This window comes from Loxodonta africana, chromosome 2, assembly GCF_030014295.1.
Source record: "Loxodonta africana isolate mLoxAfr1 chromosome 2, mLoxAfr1.hap2, whole genome shotgun sequence".
Taxonomy (NCBI): domain Eukaryota; kingdom Metazoa; phylum Chordata; class Mammalia; order Proboscidea; family Elephantidae; genus Loxodonta; species Loxodonta africana.
The window spans coordinates 199,289,903-199,304,223 of record NC_087343.1 but is presented as its reverse complement, the minus strand read 5'-3'; the positions used below and the strand labels follow the sequence as shown (position 1 = coordinate 199,304,223).

The 14,321-nt window shown below is 48.4% G+C and overlaps 1 protein-coding gene and 1 long non-coding RNA gene across 2 annotated transcripts in view; one reads left to right on the top strand and one right to left on the bottom strand.

Moving 5' to 3' along the window:
• The window catches only part of LOC111751498 (uncharacterized), a 13,045-nt gene extending 4,372 nt beyond the window's left edge, over nucleotides 1-8,673 (top strand). Inside the window, exons 2-3 of the long non-coding RNA XR_002786608.2 lie at nucleotides 3,564-3,621; nucleotides 6,336-8,673. This is a non-coding gene — a long non-coding RNA (uncharacterized LOC111751498). The remainder of the gene's footprint in view (nucleotides 1-3,563; nucleotides 3,622-6,335) is intronic.
• Nucleotides 167-14,321, bottom strand: TRIM7 (tripartite motif containing 7). Its single transcript, XM_064279247.1, has 7 exons — nucleotides 13,803-14,321; nucleotides 12,763-12,858; nucleotides 9,070-9,300; nucleotides 8,366-8,388; nucleotides 7,956-8,071; nucleotides 7,644-7,679; nucleotides 167-3,450 (listed from the first exon to the last, which is right to left on the bottom strand). Exons 1-7 carry the CDS (start codon nucleotides 14,319-14,321, stop codon nucleotides 2,939-2,941), a joined length of 1,533 nt encoding a protein of 510 aa, XP_064135317.1. The 3' UTR covers nucleotides 167-2,938.

Sequence of the window (14,321 nt, the reverse complement as noted above, 5' to 3'; positions counted from 1 at the left end):
GGGGTGAGGACCCGGCGCGCAGCAGCAGGGGCCAATGGGGGACCCAAAGCTGGGGCAAAGCGGGGGCGGTGCCTCCGCTGGGCGGAGCAATGAGGAGAGCCCAAGGCAGGCGGCGGGATGCGTGTTCGTCGCCGCGAGGGCAGAATTGGGGAGAGGGTTCCTAGGCTTGCTTCGTATGAGGATGTGAACCCATAGTTCAGGGCTGTGAGCGAGGGATTAGGAGAAGGGTCCGGGTGAATTAACCATTAAGGACGGTATGCACCGATTTACATTAAGCGAGATACGCACGTGCTTGTGTTTACTTTCTAATCTGTAGTGCACATGATGTGGTGAAAACTGGGTGAATTTGTGCGCTACAGATTAGTAATTAAGCCTGTGCGTACTTCGCTTATTGGGAAATCGTCCCTGGGGAAGGTGTCAATAGGCCTGTCCTGAGGGGAATCCAGGTCTGGGCTGTGAAGGTGGGACCTGGGGTAGGTGGGGCCGTGAAGGCACGGTGGGGGAATCCGGAGGCAAAAATTCAGAGAGTGGCTGGGAGAATCAAAAGGCTGGGGTGTAAGGGGGTGCTGGGCCGAAATTGGGTCAGGGCCTGTGCCTCCCAGCCCTGCAGCACCTTTGGGAGAATTATGAAAAGGCAACCTTTAGGACCCACCTTGAATCATGGGGAGTTGGCTCCTTCAGGACTCCCAAAGGGCCCACAAGGGAGAGAGAGTGAAGGCCGAGGTGAAGAGCAGGAGCCCCATTTCAGCAAAAGACAGAAAGTGGCAGCTGTAGGTGGTGGACCTTGGCCTGGCAGCCGTGGCCAGCCCGCCCTATGGCCCTTGCAAGGCCAGGAGACAAGTCAGTGGGCAGGCAGAGACAGGCCCCTGGGTGTCCCCCAGTCTGGATGCTGCGGAACCCTGTGTGGGTGGGGTTGCAGGGACCTGAGTTCTGGTGACTCTTCTGGTTCACAGGGATCTGGGACTAAAGGGTGGGGTCAGAAAGGCCCAATTTAGGCCAGTCATTGTTCTCAGAGACCTTGATCTTACCAGCACCCAAAGGATGGGAGAGGAAAATGCATGCATGCATACTCACACACGAGCACTTTGACATCAAAAGTCACCACTCTGCCTTGGTCACCAAGAGAGAACATCTCTTCCTTTCCACGTGCAGTTATTACTATAACTGTTGTTACATCTCTTCAGATACACATGCAGTTATTCTGTAAACACACATACTCTGATAGACCCACAATCACATTCACAAATACAAAAGCTGAAAATAGACAGCAACCCCCACAGTCCCTACACCTGGCCTTACAGGTATACGTGGCACCTCCACATACTCTTGGCCTGCACCAGACACCCAGATCTTCTGTGACCTGTGATATGTGCTGCGCTATTAGTAATTACAATTACTAATATGTGAATCTTTGGCACAACTGTTATATAAACTAGAGGTCCAAACAGCTGTCTTTATCTCTGATAAACATCAGATGGTTTAATTAAAAAATGAAAGTTAGAAATCATCTTTCCTTGTGGATATCAGTGGTATTCAAATACATGGATTGACTACAATATTCTAGAGTACTCTCCCTGTATGAAAAGGCCATAAGATTTAAGAGCGCCCTTCACCTTTCAGAATGCTGCCATAGGCTGGACTCATAAATGGCCCTGTCCCCAGCCCTAGGGACACAGGGTTCTGATTGCCTGGTCAGCATAAACAGACATGCACACATTCACATACATAAGCACACGTGCACACTCAATCTGGCAGAAACCCTTGCTCCGGCCTGTGTTTCTGTACTCAGACCAGGGGAGAGGGGAGAATGAGTCAAGCCACCCTAAAGATAAGCTCACAGTCTGTATTTCCATCTCCCCGACCCCTATCCCTGGGGAGCACTAAGCAGAAAACTACCACCATTCTTCCAGAAGCCCAGCCATCAGAAGTCAGGGAACAGTTAGCCAAGGGGATAATGAGGCTGGTCAACTGGTCAGGGCGCAGGCTGAAAAGGATGGTTCGGCCAGCTACATTGGCACTAGGGACCTCTGCTGTTAACATACATTTTGGAAGTTCCAGAAAGAGGGTGTGAGGGACAGGTTTGTGCTCAGTGCATCTCTATGCTGGTGCTAGTTGCATCTGTAAAACTGTAAATACCAACTTGCATTTCAAACTTTCAGAACCTTTGATCTCCTTACCCAAGGGAGACAGTGCTTTGGCACTTGAAGATGGGGTTTAGGTATCTGTGAGAACACGTGTTGGCTGTCATTGTGGTCAAGGATGTACATATGGCTCTGAATTATCTGACTAAGGGGTATTGGAAGGTAGTAATGCCTATACGATCTTGTCCTGAGATTTCTTGTGTGGTCTTTTCCTCGCATATAAGGCCAAGGGTCTCCATGCAGTTCTGGCCCAGACTGTCCTCTGAGCTGAGAGTACAGTGTCCTTCCCTGAGTAGAAACCTCAGGCCAGCTGGATCTAAAGGTCTCATGACCTCTGATGGTAGAGCTGACAGCTGACAAAAAGCAAAGCAGAATAATTAATTTGGCTGGCCCAGGCCCAAACCTGCCCCCTTGCAACTGAGGACAGCACAGGATCAGAGCTCGATAGTCCACAAACCAGATGGCCCAGTAACACCCACATGATAGGAAGCGCCCCTATTAGTCTCTTTCAGTACCCCAGGGGAGGTACACAAACTGGGCTCCTATCCTTATCTGCCTCCACCTCTTCAGGCTCAGGCCTAAAGCACATGCCAGCATCAGGGAGAGGACAGGCCCTAAGGGCCCAAGGCATGCATTTCTTGCCCTGCTCAACTGACCACAGAGCCCTTGTCCTCAATCACCCACTCTTATGCCTCCAAGGCTGTGTTCTGCAGAAGCCCCTCTGGGGCAAGGTGTGGAGGAGGATAGACCCAAAAGTTCACCCATGACTGGATGGGGGGGTTGGGGACGGGTGATACTCAAGGCCAGATTCGCAAGTAAGTACCAGTGGAGCAAACAGAGAAAAGGGGGAACACTCGCTCATGAAAGTTGACACGGAAGGTGTAGAGGTGGCGCATGTCCTCTGCAGCATAGAAGGACACGGCCCCCACCTCCAGGTCCAGGGCGACCCGCACGCGGGACAGGTGCCCACAGCTGAGGGGCGTCCGTTCAGGGCTGGTCACGGCCCAGTACTGCCCGCTGTTGAGCTGCAGCGCCCAGACACCCTCCTCAGGCGTGAAGGGCGTGAGGCCCTTGCGGCGCACACTTTCCCGGGCCACGCCAAAGGCCCAGCCCTCCTTGGAGCCCACTTCCACCTCCCAGTGGTGACGGCCAGAGGAGAAGCCACAGGATGCCAGCACCCGAGTGTTGGTATCGAAACGGCGTGGGTGATCAGGCAGGTCCTGGACCCTCTGTCCAAGGCGCACACTCTTAAGATCCAGAGAGAGGATGAGACGGGGGTTGGCAGTGTCAGGGTCCAAGGTCAGCTCCACTGCAGGGCAGAGACAGATTGAGAGATGTCACCATAAAGGCATCTTGCATAGCCCCCTTCTCCAAGGCCACACTCCCCTTACTTCTTTGTAAACCCAGCTCCCTTTCCTCTAGGTATCCTTCTGGCACCTAAGCCCAATGCTCAATCAATCCTCTACCCTCTGCCTCCCAGGTACAGTTGACTTTTTATTTTTATTTTCTTACCCAATAGTATTTATTGAAATCAAACAAATGCAATAGATAGATCTGATTTGGATCTCAATTCAAACAGACCAACAAATCCAATTTAAAAGACAACTGGGGAAATTTGAATACTAGATATTAGAAAGAATCGTTCATTTTTCTGGGTGTGATGATGGTTTTGTGGTTATGTTAAAAAAAAAAGCCTACAGAAATAGCATACTGCTATATTTATGGAAATGTTATCTATGATTTGCTTTAAAATAATCCAGTGGGTCGGAATCAACTCGACAGCAGTGGGTTTGGTTTTTTTTTGGTTTAATCCAGTGGGAAGAAGTGAGTATGGGAGTACGTGAAAAACATTAGTCATGAATTATCATTGCTGAAGGTAGATGGTGTGTATGTGGCAGTTTGTTATGCTCATCTCTCTACTTTTGTGTATGAAATTTTCCATAATAAAAAGTTAAAATGTGTACACTTGCTTTGAGCACATCTATGCTCTAGGCAGTGTTCCAGGCACTGGGACTACCACTGAGAACAATACAGTCCAGTGTCCCCGCCCTCATGTAGCTTTCTTTCTAGCAGGGAGAGAGACAATAAGTGATAAGCACAGTAAAAACAGCAGTCTATAGTTTTAACTTGAGTGCTCAGGGAAGGCCTCAATGAAAAGGTGCCATTTGATTCTCATGGACTCCAGACAGCCCCATGAGGGCTGTATAAACCCCTGAAACTATTGCCCTGAGATAATCTTTAAAACATAAACCAAAAATATCCCCTGAGGTCTTCTTAAACCCAGACAATAGTTTAGTTTAACTAGTAAAAAAATGTCTTCCTTGAGCATTATGCTCTTTTAAGAATTTTCTATGTGGGATCAAACTGACAATAACTCAAAAGATTAGATAGGAACCTTAGGGGGCAGTGAATTTATGTTAATGGGGGAGGAACAGCTCAGAAAAGGAGGGTAAGAATCGTTGCACAACTGTAATCAATGTCACTGAATTGTACATGTAGAAATGGTTGAATTGTTATATATTTTGCTGTGTATATTCTCAACAAAATAAATTTCAAAAAAAAAAGAAAAGAAAAGGTATCATTTGAGTCAAGACATAAAAGAGGTGAAGAAGCCAGCTACACAGCTATCTGGGGGAAGCATGCTTCAGACAAACGGACAACCAGTGCAGTGCTGGCTGTGAATTTAGTGTTGTTGTTGTTGTTAGTTGGCATCTAGTTGGTTCTGACTCATAGCAAATAAATCAATAAAACATTGCCTGGTCCTGCACCATCCTCACAAACGTCGTTATGTTTGAGCCCATTGTTGCAGCCATTGTGTCGGTCCCTCTCACTGAGGGTCTTCCTCTTTTTCGCTGACCCTCTACTTTACCAAGCATGATGTCCTCCAGGGACTGATCCCTCCTGATAACATGTCCAAAGTATGCGAGAAAAAACCTTGCCATCTTTGCCTTTAAGGAGCATTCTGGCTGTACTTCTTCCAATACAGACTTGTTCGTTCTTCTGACAGCCCATGGTATATTCAGTATTCTTCCCTAACACCATAATTCAAAGGCATCAGTTCCTTCTTTGGTCTTCCTTAGTCATTGTCCAGCTTTCACATGCATATAAGGCCATTGAAAATACCATGGCCTGGGTCAGGCGCACCTTAGTCTTCAAGGTGACATCTTTGCTCTTCAACACTTTAAAGAGGTCTTTTGCAGCAGATTTACCCAATGCAGTGCGTCTTTTGATTTCTTGACTGCTGCTTCCATGGCTGTTGATTGTGGATCCAAGTAAAATGAAATCTTTAACAACTTCAGTATTTTCTCCTTTTATCATGGTGTTGCTTATTTAGTAGAACCATACAATTCGGAGCCAAACAGGACTGGGAAGAAGTACCCTAATTCACCTGGGGTTAGAGGTCTAAAGCTAAAAAAAACAAAACAAACCCATTGCCGTCAAGTTGATTCCAAATCATGGCAACCCCATATATTACAGAGTAGAACTGTTCCATAGGGTTTTCTTGGCTGTAATCTTTGCAGAAACAGATCACCACGCCTTTTTTCCATGGTAACGCTGGGTGGGTTCAAGCCACCAACCTTTAGGTTAGTAGTCAAGAGGTCTAAAAGGTGTGACAAAACTTTCTTAACCATGATCCGCAGGAATATATTTTACATTGTATTTCAGTATACACATACTTGAGATAAAAGTCTCAGAAAATAATACTTTTACTACATGTGATACATTTTGATGTTTTCTATTCTATTTCTTTTTTTTTAATGGTTTTAAACACACACCTGTGGTGGTTATGTGCTTGGTGTATTCTGGGAATAGCAAGGAGGGTGTGTGGCTGTACAGAGTGAGCAAGGGGGAGAGCGTGAAGATGAAACCAGATCCAGTGGGGCCTTGAAGGCCATGGTGAGGACTGTGGCCTTTACTGAGTGAGGGGGACTATTGCAGGGTTCTGAGCAGAGGAGAGGCATGGTCTGGCTTGGTTGGTGTCATGGATTGAATTGTGTTCCCCAAAAATATGTGTCATCTTGGTTAGGTCATGATTCCCAGTATTGTATGATTGTCTGCCATTTTGTCATCTGATATGATTTTCCTGTGTTGTAATTCCTATCACTATGATGTTAATGAGATGTTAATGAGTTATATTGCTGAGATCTACAAGATTAGATAGTGTCTTAAGTCAGTCTCTTTTGACATATAAAGGAGAGAAGCAAGCATAGAGACATGGGGACCTCATACCACCAAGAAAGCAGTGCTGGGAGTAGAGTGCATCCTTTGGACCTGAGGTTCCTGTGCTGAGATGCTCCCAGGCCAAGAGAAGACTGATGACAAGGACCTTCCTCCAGAGCCTTTCCCTGGAGCCATTTGCCCTGAATTCGGACTTCTAGCCTACTGGACTATGAGAAAATAAACTTCTCTTTGTTAAAGCCATCCACTCGCGGTATTTCTGTTATAGCAGCACTAGATGGCTGTCATGGATTGAATTATGTCCCCCCAAAAAACGTGTGTATCAGTTGGGCTAGGCCATGATTCTGGGTATTCCGTGATTTTCCTATATGTTGTAAATCCTGCCTCTGTGATGTTAATGAGGGAGGATGGGCGGTGGTTGTATTAGTGAGGCAGGACTCAACCTACAGGATTAGATTGTGTCTTGAGGCAATCTCTTGAGATATAAAAGATAGAAGCAAGCAGAGAGACAGGGGGACCTCATACCACCAAGAAAGCAGCACCAAGAGCAGAGCGCATCCTTTGGACACAGGGTCCCTGCACCTGAGAAGCTCGTCGACCAGGAGAAGATTGAGGACAAAGACTTTCTTTCAGAGCCAACAGAGATAGAAATTCTTCCCCTAGACCCAACGCCCTGAATTTGGACTTGTAACCTACTAGACTATGAGAAATAAATTTCTCTTTGTTAAAGCCATCCACTTGTGGTATTTCTGTTATAGCAGCACTAGATAACTAAGGCAATGGCTAAGACAGTTGGTTTAGATTCTACCCATGTAAATGCTGACTTAGCTCAGTCATCAGCATGAAGACTATGTGCCCACCCGTTTCCTCAGGGTTTCATCCCACTTACTGCACAGCTCTGCAGGAATAAGAACAATCATTGCCCTTCCTGTCTTCAGTCTCCCCGTTTCTCCTGACCTGTGCACACAAACTCCCATTCCCAGAAGCTGTCCCCATCTGTCTGGGAGTGGGGACAGTGGGGAGAGGCTCATCCAGGTGGCCAACAAGCCCACCCAAATCTAAGTATCCCAAGGTGCAGAGCACTCCTGCTCCTGACCAACCCACAGCTTACAGGCCCACAGGCCTCACTGCTGCCTGAGGGAGTCAGAAGCGCTGAGGCAGGCACGGATTTCGGGGAGAAGGGGAAAGAAGACCAGCAGGGTTGTGAGGCAGGGCTGAAAGAAAGAACCAACTGTGTGCAAAGCCCAGAGACAGTCACTGCGGGGTGCAGATTCTCTACTTTGCCACTTAATCAGTACTCAATTCCACAACAACCATCCATACCTTTCTCCTCTTTTTCCAGCTCATCCCGAAGATCCTCTGAGAAGGAGAAACAAAGGGAGTTCGTGAATGACATCTGTGTGTGTTTGGCAATGACACCACCTTCCCAATATTTATAACCCAACTGACTCACTCATTCCCTAAATACCCCCGATTAGCCACCCCACCTCTCAACACCAGCCTAACCTTGACATACTCTAGCTACCACTTTGTCACAGCTTCTGGAAAGTCACACCCTTGGGATCCCTGAACTACCAAAAGCACACCACCACCACCACCTATACCACATGGCCCACCCCACACCCAAGCCCCTACCTTTGAACTTCTTGAGCAGCCCCTTTAAGACAAAGGTCTTGAGGGAAACATTCCAGACTTTATTCTTCATCTCAGAAGAGACTGTGGTCGGCTTGGGGCCGGGCACATTGTTGCACCTGCAGGACAGGGATCCTAAGGAAGGCCCCTATACACCATCCCACCCCCACTGGGCCCTGACAAATACATTGGCAAGGTCTTATCGGGAAGGGGTAGAAAAGGGAAAGGCCAGCCTGGTATTGGAATACCCATGGCCAGGTAGGCAGATATTTGCCTCAGAACATACCCAGGTAAGACAGCTGGGGATGTGGGGGAGGTGGCCAGAGGGCAGGGGTGGGGAATGAAGAGAGAGTTCAGTGGAAAAGGAGAAGGGACAGCTTAGAGAGGCCCCAGAAGCTGTTAGGTTCACTCACTTGCTTAGTGTGTTTTTGAACTCCTAAAAGAAAAGATAGAAGAAAAACCAAGTCAGCACTGTGTAACTTCCATTCACCTTTAAGAAAACAAAACGAGCCCCTGGGCCTGTGTCCAAGAAAAATAAACAATAAGCAGGTATACCCTGCTCCATAGCCTGCATGGGTCCCTGGTGGCAACAGCTTCCCGCTGTGGCTAGCTTCTGGGTGTCTCATAAACTCAGTGAGCCCCTCACCCCTGCCCACACCTCTGTAAATGTTCTCTTTATTACGAAATCTTCACCAGAGCATCTGCTCTTGGAACCAAAAAAGACTATAGTCACACCGCTTATGCGATGGTGAGGACTACTATTCTTGACCCATTAGTGGCTTGGGAAATTAGTGGATTATGGTGACCATTTTTAAAAAATGAAATAAGATAGAAAACATCAAAGTGTATCACGTAGTAAAGGTTATTATTTTCTGAAACTTTTGTCTCAAGTATGTGTATCCTAGAATACAATGTAAAATATATTCTGTGGATCATGGTCAATAAAGTTTTATCACACCCCTTTAGACCTCTAACCCCAGGAAAATCAGGGCGCCTCTCCCCAGTCCCGTTTGCCTCTGGCTTGTGTAGTTCTACTCACAAGATCTGACACTGGTCACTCTACCCTTCCCAAAGGCTTACAGTAAATGGGTCAAATCCCTGGCTGAGCCAGACTCACCTGGAGAAAGTCGAGGTCAGGCTTGCAAGCTGTCTCCTGGATCTGGCTGCTGAGCTTGGAGAGCTGGGTGATCTCACCCCCAAGCTGGGCCAGGTTCTCATTCTGCTTCTGTGTCACTTCCCTGGACAGTTCCTCCAGACGGCTCAGGAGTCGGCCTTCCTGCTCCACCAGGAAGGCCCTCAGTGCCTGGAACTCAGCCCCCACCTTTTCTCTCTCAGCTGCCATCTGCTTCTGTCCACAGAGGAGGAGAGGTTGGAAAGGCAAGGATACTTAGACACTGAGACATGGCATTTGGACAGGAGCGTCTGTGTTGTCCTACAGGGCCCGGTTCCATCTCTCTCAGTGTTTTAGAGGTCAAAGACACACCCCCCACACGCATGCATACACTCACTCACACATACACACGATTTTAAATATTCCAACTCAGTGTACTCAGCAGTCTCAACACATGTATCTTTGAACCTAAGTTTTACCACCTAACCTGGGGCAACTTGAAACTATCCCAGGACCACCACCTAGGGCTGCAGTTTTCTCATTTTAAAAGTGAGAGGAATAAATAAGTGCAAGAGGCTTATTAAGGTTAAACTGAGGCAGCTTTTTAATTCCCCCAAACCCATTTATTTTGTCACGCCTCAAACTTAACTCTCTTCACTTTACTTCTTTTAAAAGAGTGCTTTTTTTTTTTTTTTTTTTTTTAGCAATTTTAAAGCTACCACATGCCCATAATACAAAACTTAGGAGCTGCAGAAAAACAGAAGGAAGGAGGAAGGAAAATACGATGCTGGTGATGAGAGGTAACAGCACACCCATAATGACCCCAGTGAGAATATGCTTGCCTGGAGTTAGCTAAACTGCAAAGTTTAGAGCCAACTACCAAGTTTAGAGGTCACACACTCTTCCACCCTCACTTCCACAACAACTACCCGTACCTTTCTGCTCTTTCTCCAGCTCATCCTGAAGACACCAACTGCAGGTTTTGGGAGTTCCCAAGACCACCCTCAGGTTTGATAACTCATTAGAAAGACTCACAGAATTCACTGAAAGCTATTATGCTCACAGTCACTGTTTATTACAAAGAAAGGATATACATTAAAATCAGACACATAGAGTAGTGTCTGGAAGGGTTCCAAACACAAAGCTTCCACTGTCCTCTCCTGCACTGATGTATAACAATATGCACCGAGTATTGCCAACCAGGGAAGCTCACTCAAGCTTCAGTGTCCAGAGTTTTTATTAAATCTTCATTACTTAGGAATGACTGATTGACCGATGGCCTATGTGGTTGAACTCAGTCTCCAGGTCAATTGAAACCATGTGACCCAAGACCCTCACCCTAAATCACATGATTGGTCTTTCTGGTGTGGCCAGAGTCCCACCCTAAGATCCTGCCCTAAACAAAGATACTCCTATCAAGTATGACATAGATTACCTCCCAGAAGCTGAGGACAAAAGTCAGACCTCTCTTTGGGCAAGGCCAAATTCTTCTCTACACAAATGCTCTATGCAAGCTTTATATTCTATTCTTTGCATTAACGTCATACGCAGTATTTTTCACTACTGTGGTTTTAGACAGACTCACACTCCCGATTCTTCCTCTGTTCTTCACATGAACACACATGTGGCCTCCACATTGATAAAAGGAGCAAAGAGCTGAGGCCTGAGGAAACCTGGCCGGTGGCAAATAAGGATTCAGCCCTACCAGGACAATCTCAACTCCCCTTCCCTGAAACTCCAGGCAAAAGAAAGACTGGCTAGAAAAGGAGACTGCCAGTGAATTTTTAAGTCAGGAAACCTGGGTTCAAGCCACAGCTCCACAGACTTCTTACCAATGCCCCCCCCCCTTTCCTTCAACTGGCATGTTGGGAAAGCAAACACCAGCTGCTAACATTTACTAAGTATTTACATACCCTGTGGCAGGCCCCATTCTGAGCACTTTATGGGCATTAACTCACTCAACCCCATACCAACTCAACAAGGTGGGAACATTTATCATCTTTTTTTTTTTTTTTTATTGTTGGCTTATCCCATTTTAAAGATGAGGGACAGAGTCACAGACACATTGTCAGTAAGTGGTAAGCCACGATTCTAACCCAGGGAATCTAACTCCAGAGTCTACAATTTTTACAATTACATCATATTGCCTCCCAAGGAAATAACACAAGTAAAATAGCATTTGCCCAAACACTTTAAATCACAGTTACGCAACACTGCAGGGGGCAGGGGAGCTGTCCTGAGCAGTATAGAATGATGAGCAGCATCTCTGGCCTCGACCACCCACAAAGTGTCCATATCATACCATACCATTCCAGTGTTGACAACCAAAAATATCTCCAGACATTGGCAAATATTTCCAGGGGAGAGGGGGGCAAAATTATCCCCAGTTGAGGACCACTCCTCTAAATGGTAAGAACATTTTCAACAACAATTATACTCCACTTCTGTTGTTTCATTAAGCAGGCATTTTGTAATTATAAAGAATGTGTGGGCTAGAAGCACAGGTAGATAGGTGGGTGTCAGGAGAGGACAGAGGTGGAAGGTGCTAAACAGAGTCATGGGACGCGGTCCTAACAGAGACCGAGAAGCTGCCCATGCTGTAGGAAAGCTCTCTGGGTCACAGATGTAAAACAATGACTGAAAAGACAAATGATTATCCCTTTCTCCAGCCAAGGAGGGATAAAGGTCAGGAGACGTGAGCCGTTTCTTGTGCAGGGAAGTGAGCGATCAGATGGGAAGGAAAAGGTGCACACTGGATGCAGGTGTAACAGGTGCAGTTGCAGGTGAGGAAAGGACTCTAGGGCATCTCAACTCAAGGGCCTGTCCCTTCCCCCCTCTTCAACTTGATGAAAGAACCATCGGCAAGTTGCTCTTCCTCTAGTTTTCAACAGGCCCTAGTGGATCCTTTCATTATTTCAACATCTACTTTCTGAGCTAGGAACTGAATATGTGAGCGAGACAAATGACAGTCAGTGACCCACGTGTGCCCACCTTAACCAAAATGAACCTAATCTCGCTTTCCTGTTCCCAAGTGCATTTTACTCGCATCCTCTCCTGAAATCTTCATTCCACTGTAAGGTAAGGAAGACAAAATATCATCCTAGTTCACTGAAGTGCTGGGGACCCTCAGCTGCACAGCAGGAGCTGCTGTAAACCCAAGTCCCCAAACCTCCTGCCTTCTGCTGGGGTCGGGGAGCAGCTCTGATATGCACCTCCACACCCTTTCTCCCTTAGCCTCAATTCCAAATTATAATAAAGTCTGAAAATGGAAATTTTTTCATAACTCATTTGATGACTAAATATGCCCCGAACTGACATGAAGCTATTTATTGTATTTATGTTCCTCCCTATTACGGATATTTATGTTTCTCTGCAGAAATATTAATGTATTCAATCACAAAATGCTGTCCCAGATCCCAATTGGGGTGTTATATGATATTAGGGTGACCATACATTTTGATTCCCTGGGATAGTTTCAATTTAAGCCAGTTGTTCGGAAATGATTATTAGGAACCTCTTTCACTCTCAAAATCTCTTGTGTAATAAATTATATGGTCATCCTATATACTATTCACCCTATTATCTTTCTAAAACCTACCTCTGCTGTTCCATAAGCACACACTCCAACCATACACACAGGAGTCAGGGGTGGCAGGTGGTCCTGCAATTGTCTCCCACAGGGGCCCATGCCTCGCTTACCAGGAGCTCCCTGCTTTCCTTCTCCTCCATGGACCGGAACACCTCATAGTCCTCCAGCTCCTTCTTCAATACTTTCAGCCTTGACTCCAGGAGCTCCTGAGGGACGTGAGATGGGAGAGGCGGTGAGGAGGGTTCTGGAAACCACCACCTGTGCCTTCCAGGAGACATCCAGGAGAAAGCAAAGGCCCTGCCCATTGAGGAAGAGGCCAGGCAGAAGCCAAGCCACCTCTGGACGCCAGGATGGATGTAGCATGCACAGGCTGGGCACAGGGATACTGGGCAGCCTCAAGGTGACTCCAAAGGCCCTGGAGCCTCACTTCCCCAAGAATATCTGCTACACAATCCAGGCTGAAACACAAACTCGCCACCAGCCCAACCCACCTTTTTCTCTTCTCTGCTCTCCTCCTCATCATCAGAAAGACCCTCTGGACTGCAGGGTTGGAACAGGGTGGGGGAGCAAAGAAAGAATGGGGCCTGTGTGCGCCCGAGGCCTTGGCACACACCTCCACGTTGGCCCCAGCAAGGAGACAAGAAAGAAGGGATGCCCAGTAAAGACAGCACTGACACACAGCGCAGATGGCGCGCCATTCAACTCAGGAGCCTCTGACCACCACCGACCTCTTGGAGAGATCGTCCCACTCGGTCTCAGGAGGTGGGGACGCTGAGCAGATCCATGCCCCGGGGAAAGGGCTGACAATGGGGGCGTCGGGTGTGCGGATGCGGTGGGGACTTCCCACGGGGGAAAAGCCGCAATAACTGGTATTGCTAGAAGCCGGGTGCCGACAGAAAGAAAATCGCCAAGTTCGTGAGGGCGCCGCGCGGACAACCCAGTATGGCGCTCAGAAGGAAACAGGAGTGGTGGTGGTGCTCTGAGAATGACAGAGAAGAGCCGCTGTCGGCCTGGGAGGCAGTGCTGGACAGGCTGGGAGAGGAGAAAGAAGGCAGGGGCTCCTTTTTTTTATACACTGCGGGCGCAGGTGGGGAGAACCGGGCGGGGGACCACGTTCCTAGGGACAGGTAGGGGTGTGGCAGGATCTCACCTTGGCCTCCTGCACCGCCTCGTCCAGCGGCAATACGGCGTGCGTGCGGTGCTCGCGGGCGCGGTCGCACACCACGCAAATGGCGCGTCCGTCGTCCTGGCAGTAGAGCTTGAGCGGTTCGCCATGCAGCGCGCACCCGGCCGCCGCCGCTCGTGCCGCGGAATCCGGGTTCCCACGCTCCCCCGGCGTGGTTGCCGGCAAGCTAAAGCGGCGTAGCAGCGTGGCCACCGCGGCCAGCTGCCGGTTGGGCCTCAGCTGGCTGGGGCGAGCGGGCTCGCGGCACTGCGGGCAGGGCAGCGGGCAGGGCAGCGCGCGGGACGCGGCTGCCACCCCAGTGCCAGGGCCCTCCCAGCAGCGCGCAATGCAGGCGCGGCAGAAGCTGTGACCGCACTCGATGGACACGGGCTCGCGGAAGAGCTCCAGGCAGATAGAGCAGGTCGCTTCTCCCTGCAGCTCTGCCGCCAGAGCCAGCGCCTCGGCCCCGGCGCCCGGGCCAGTCCGCGGCCCCACCGCCGCCAT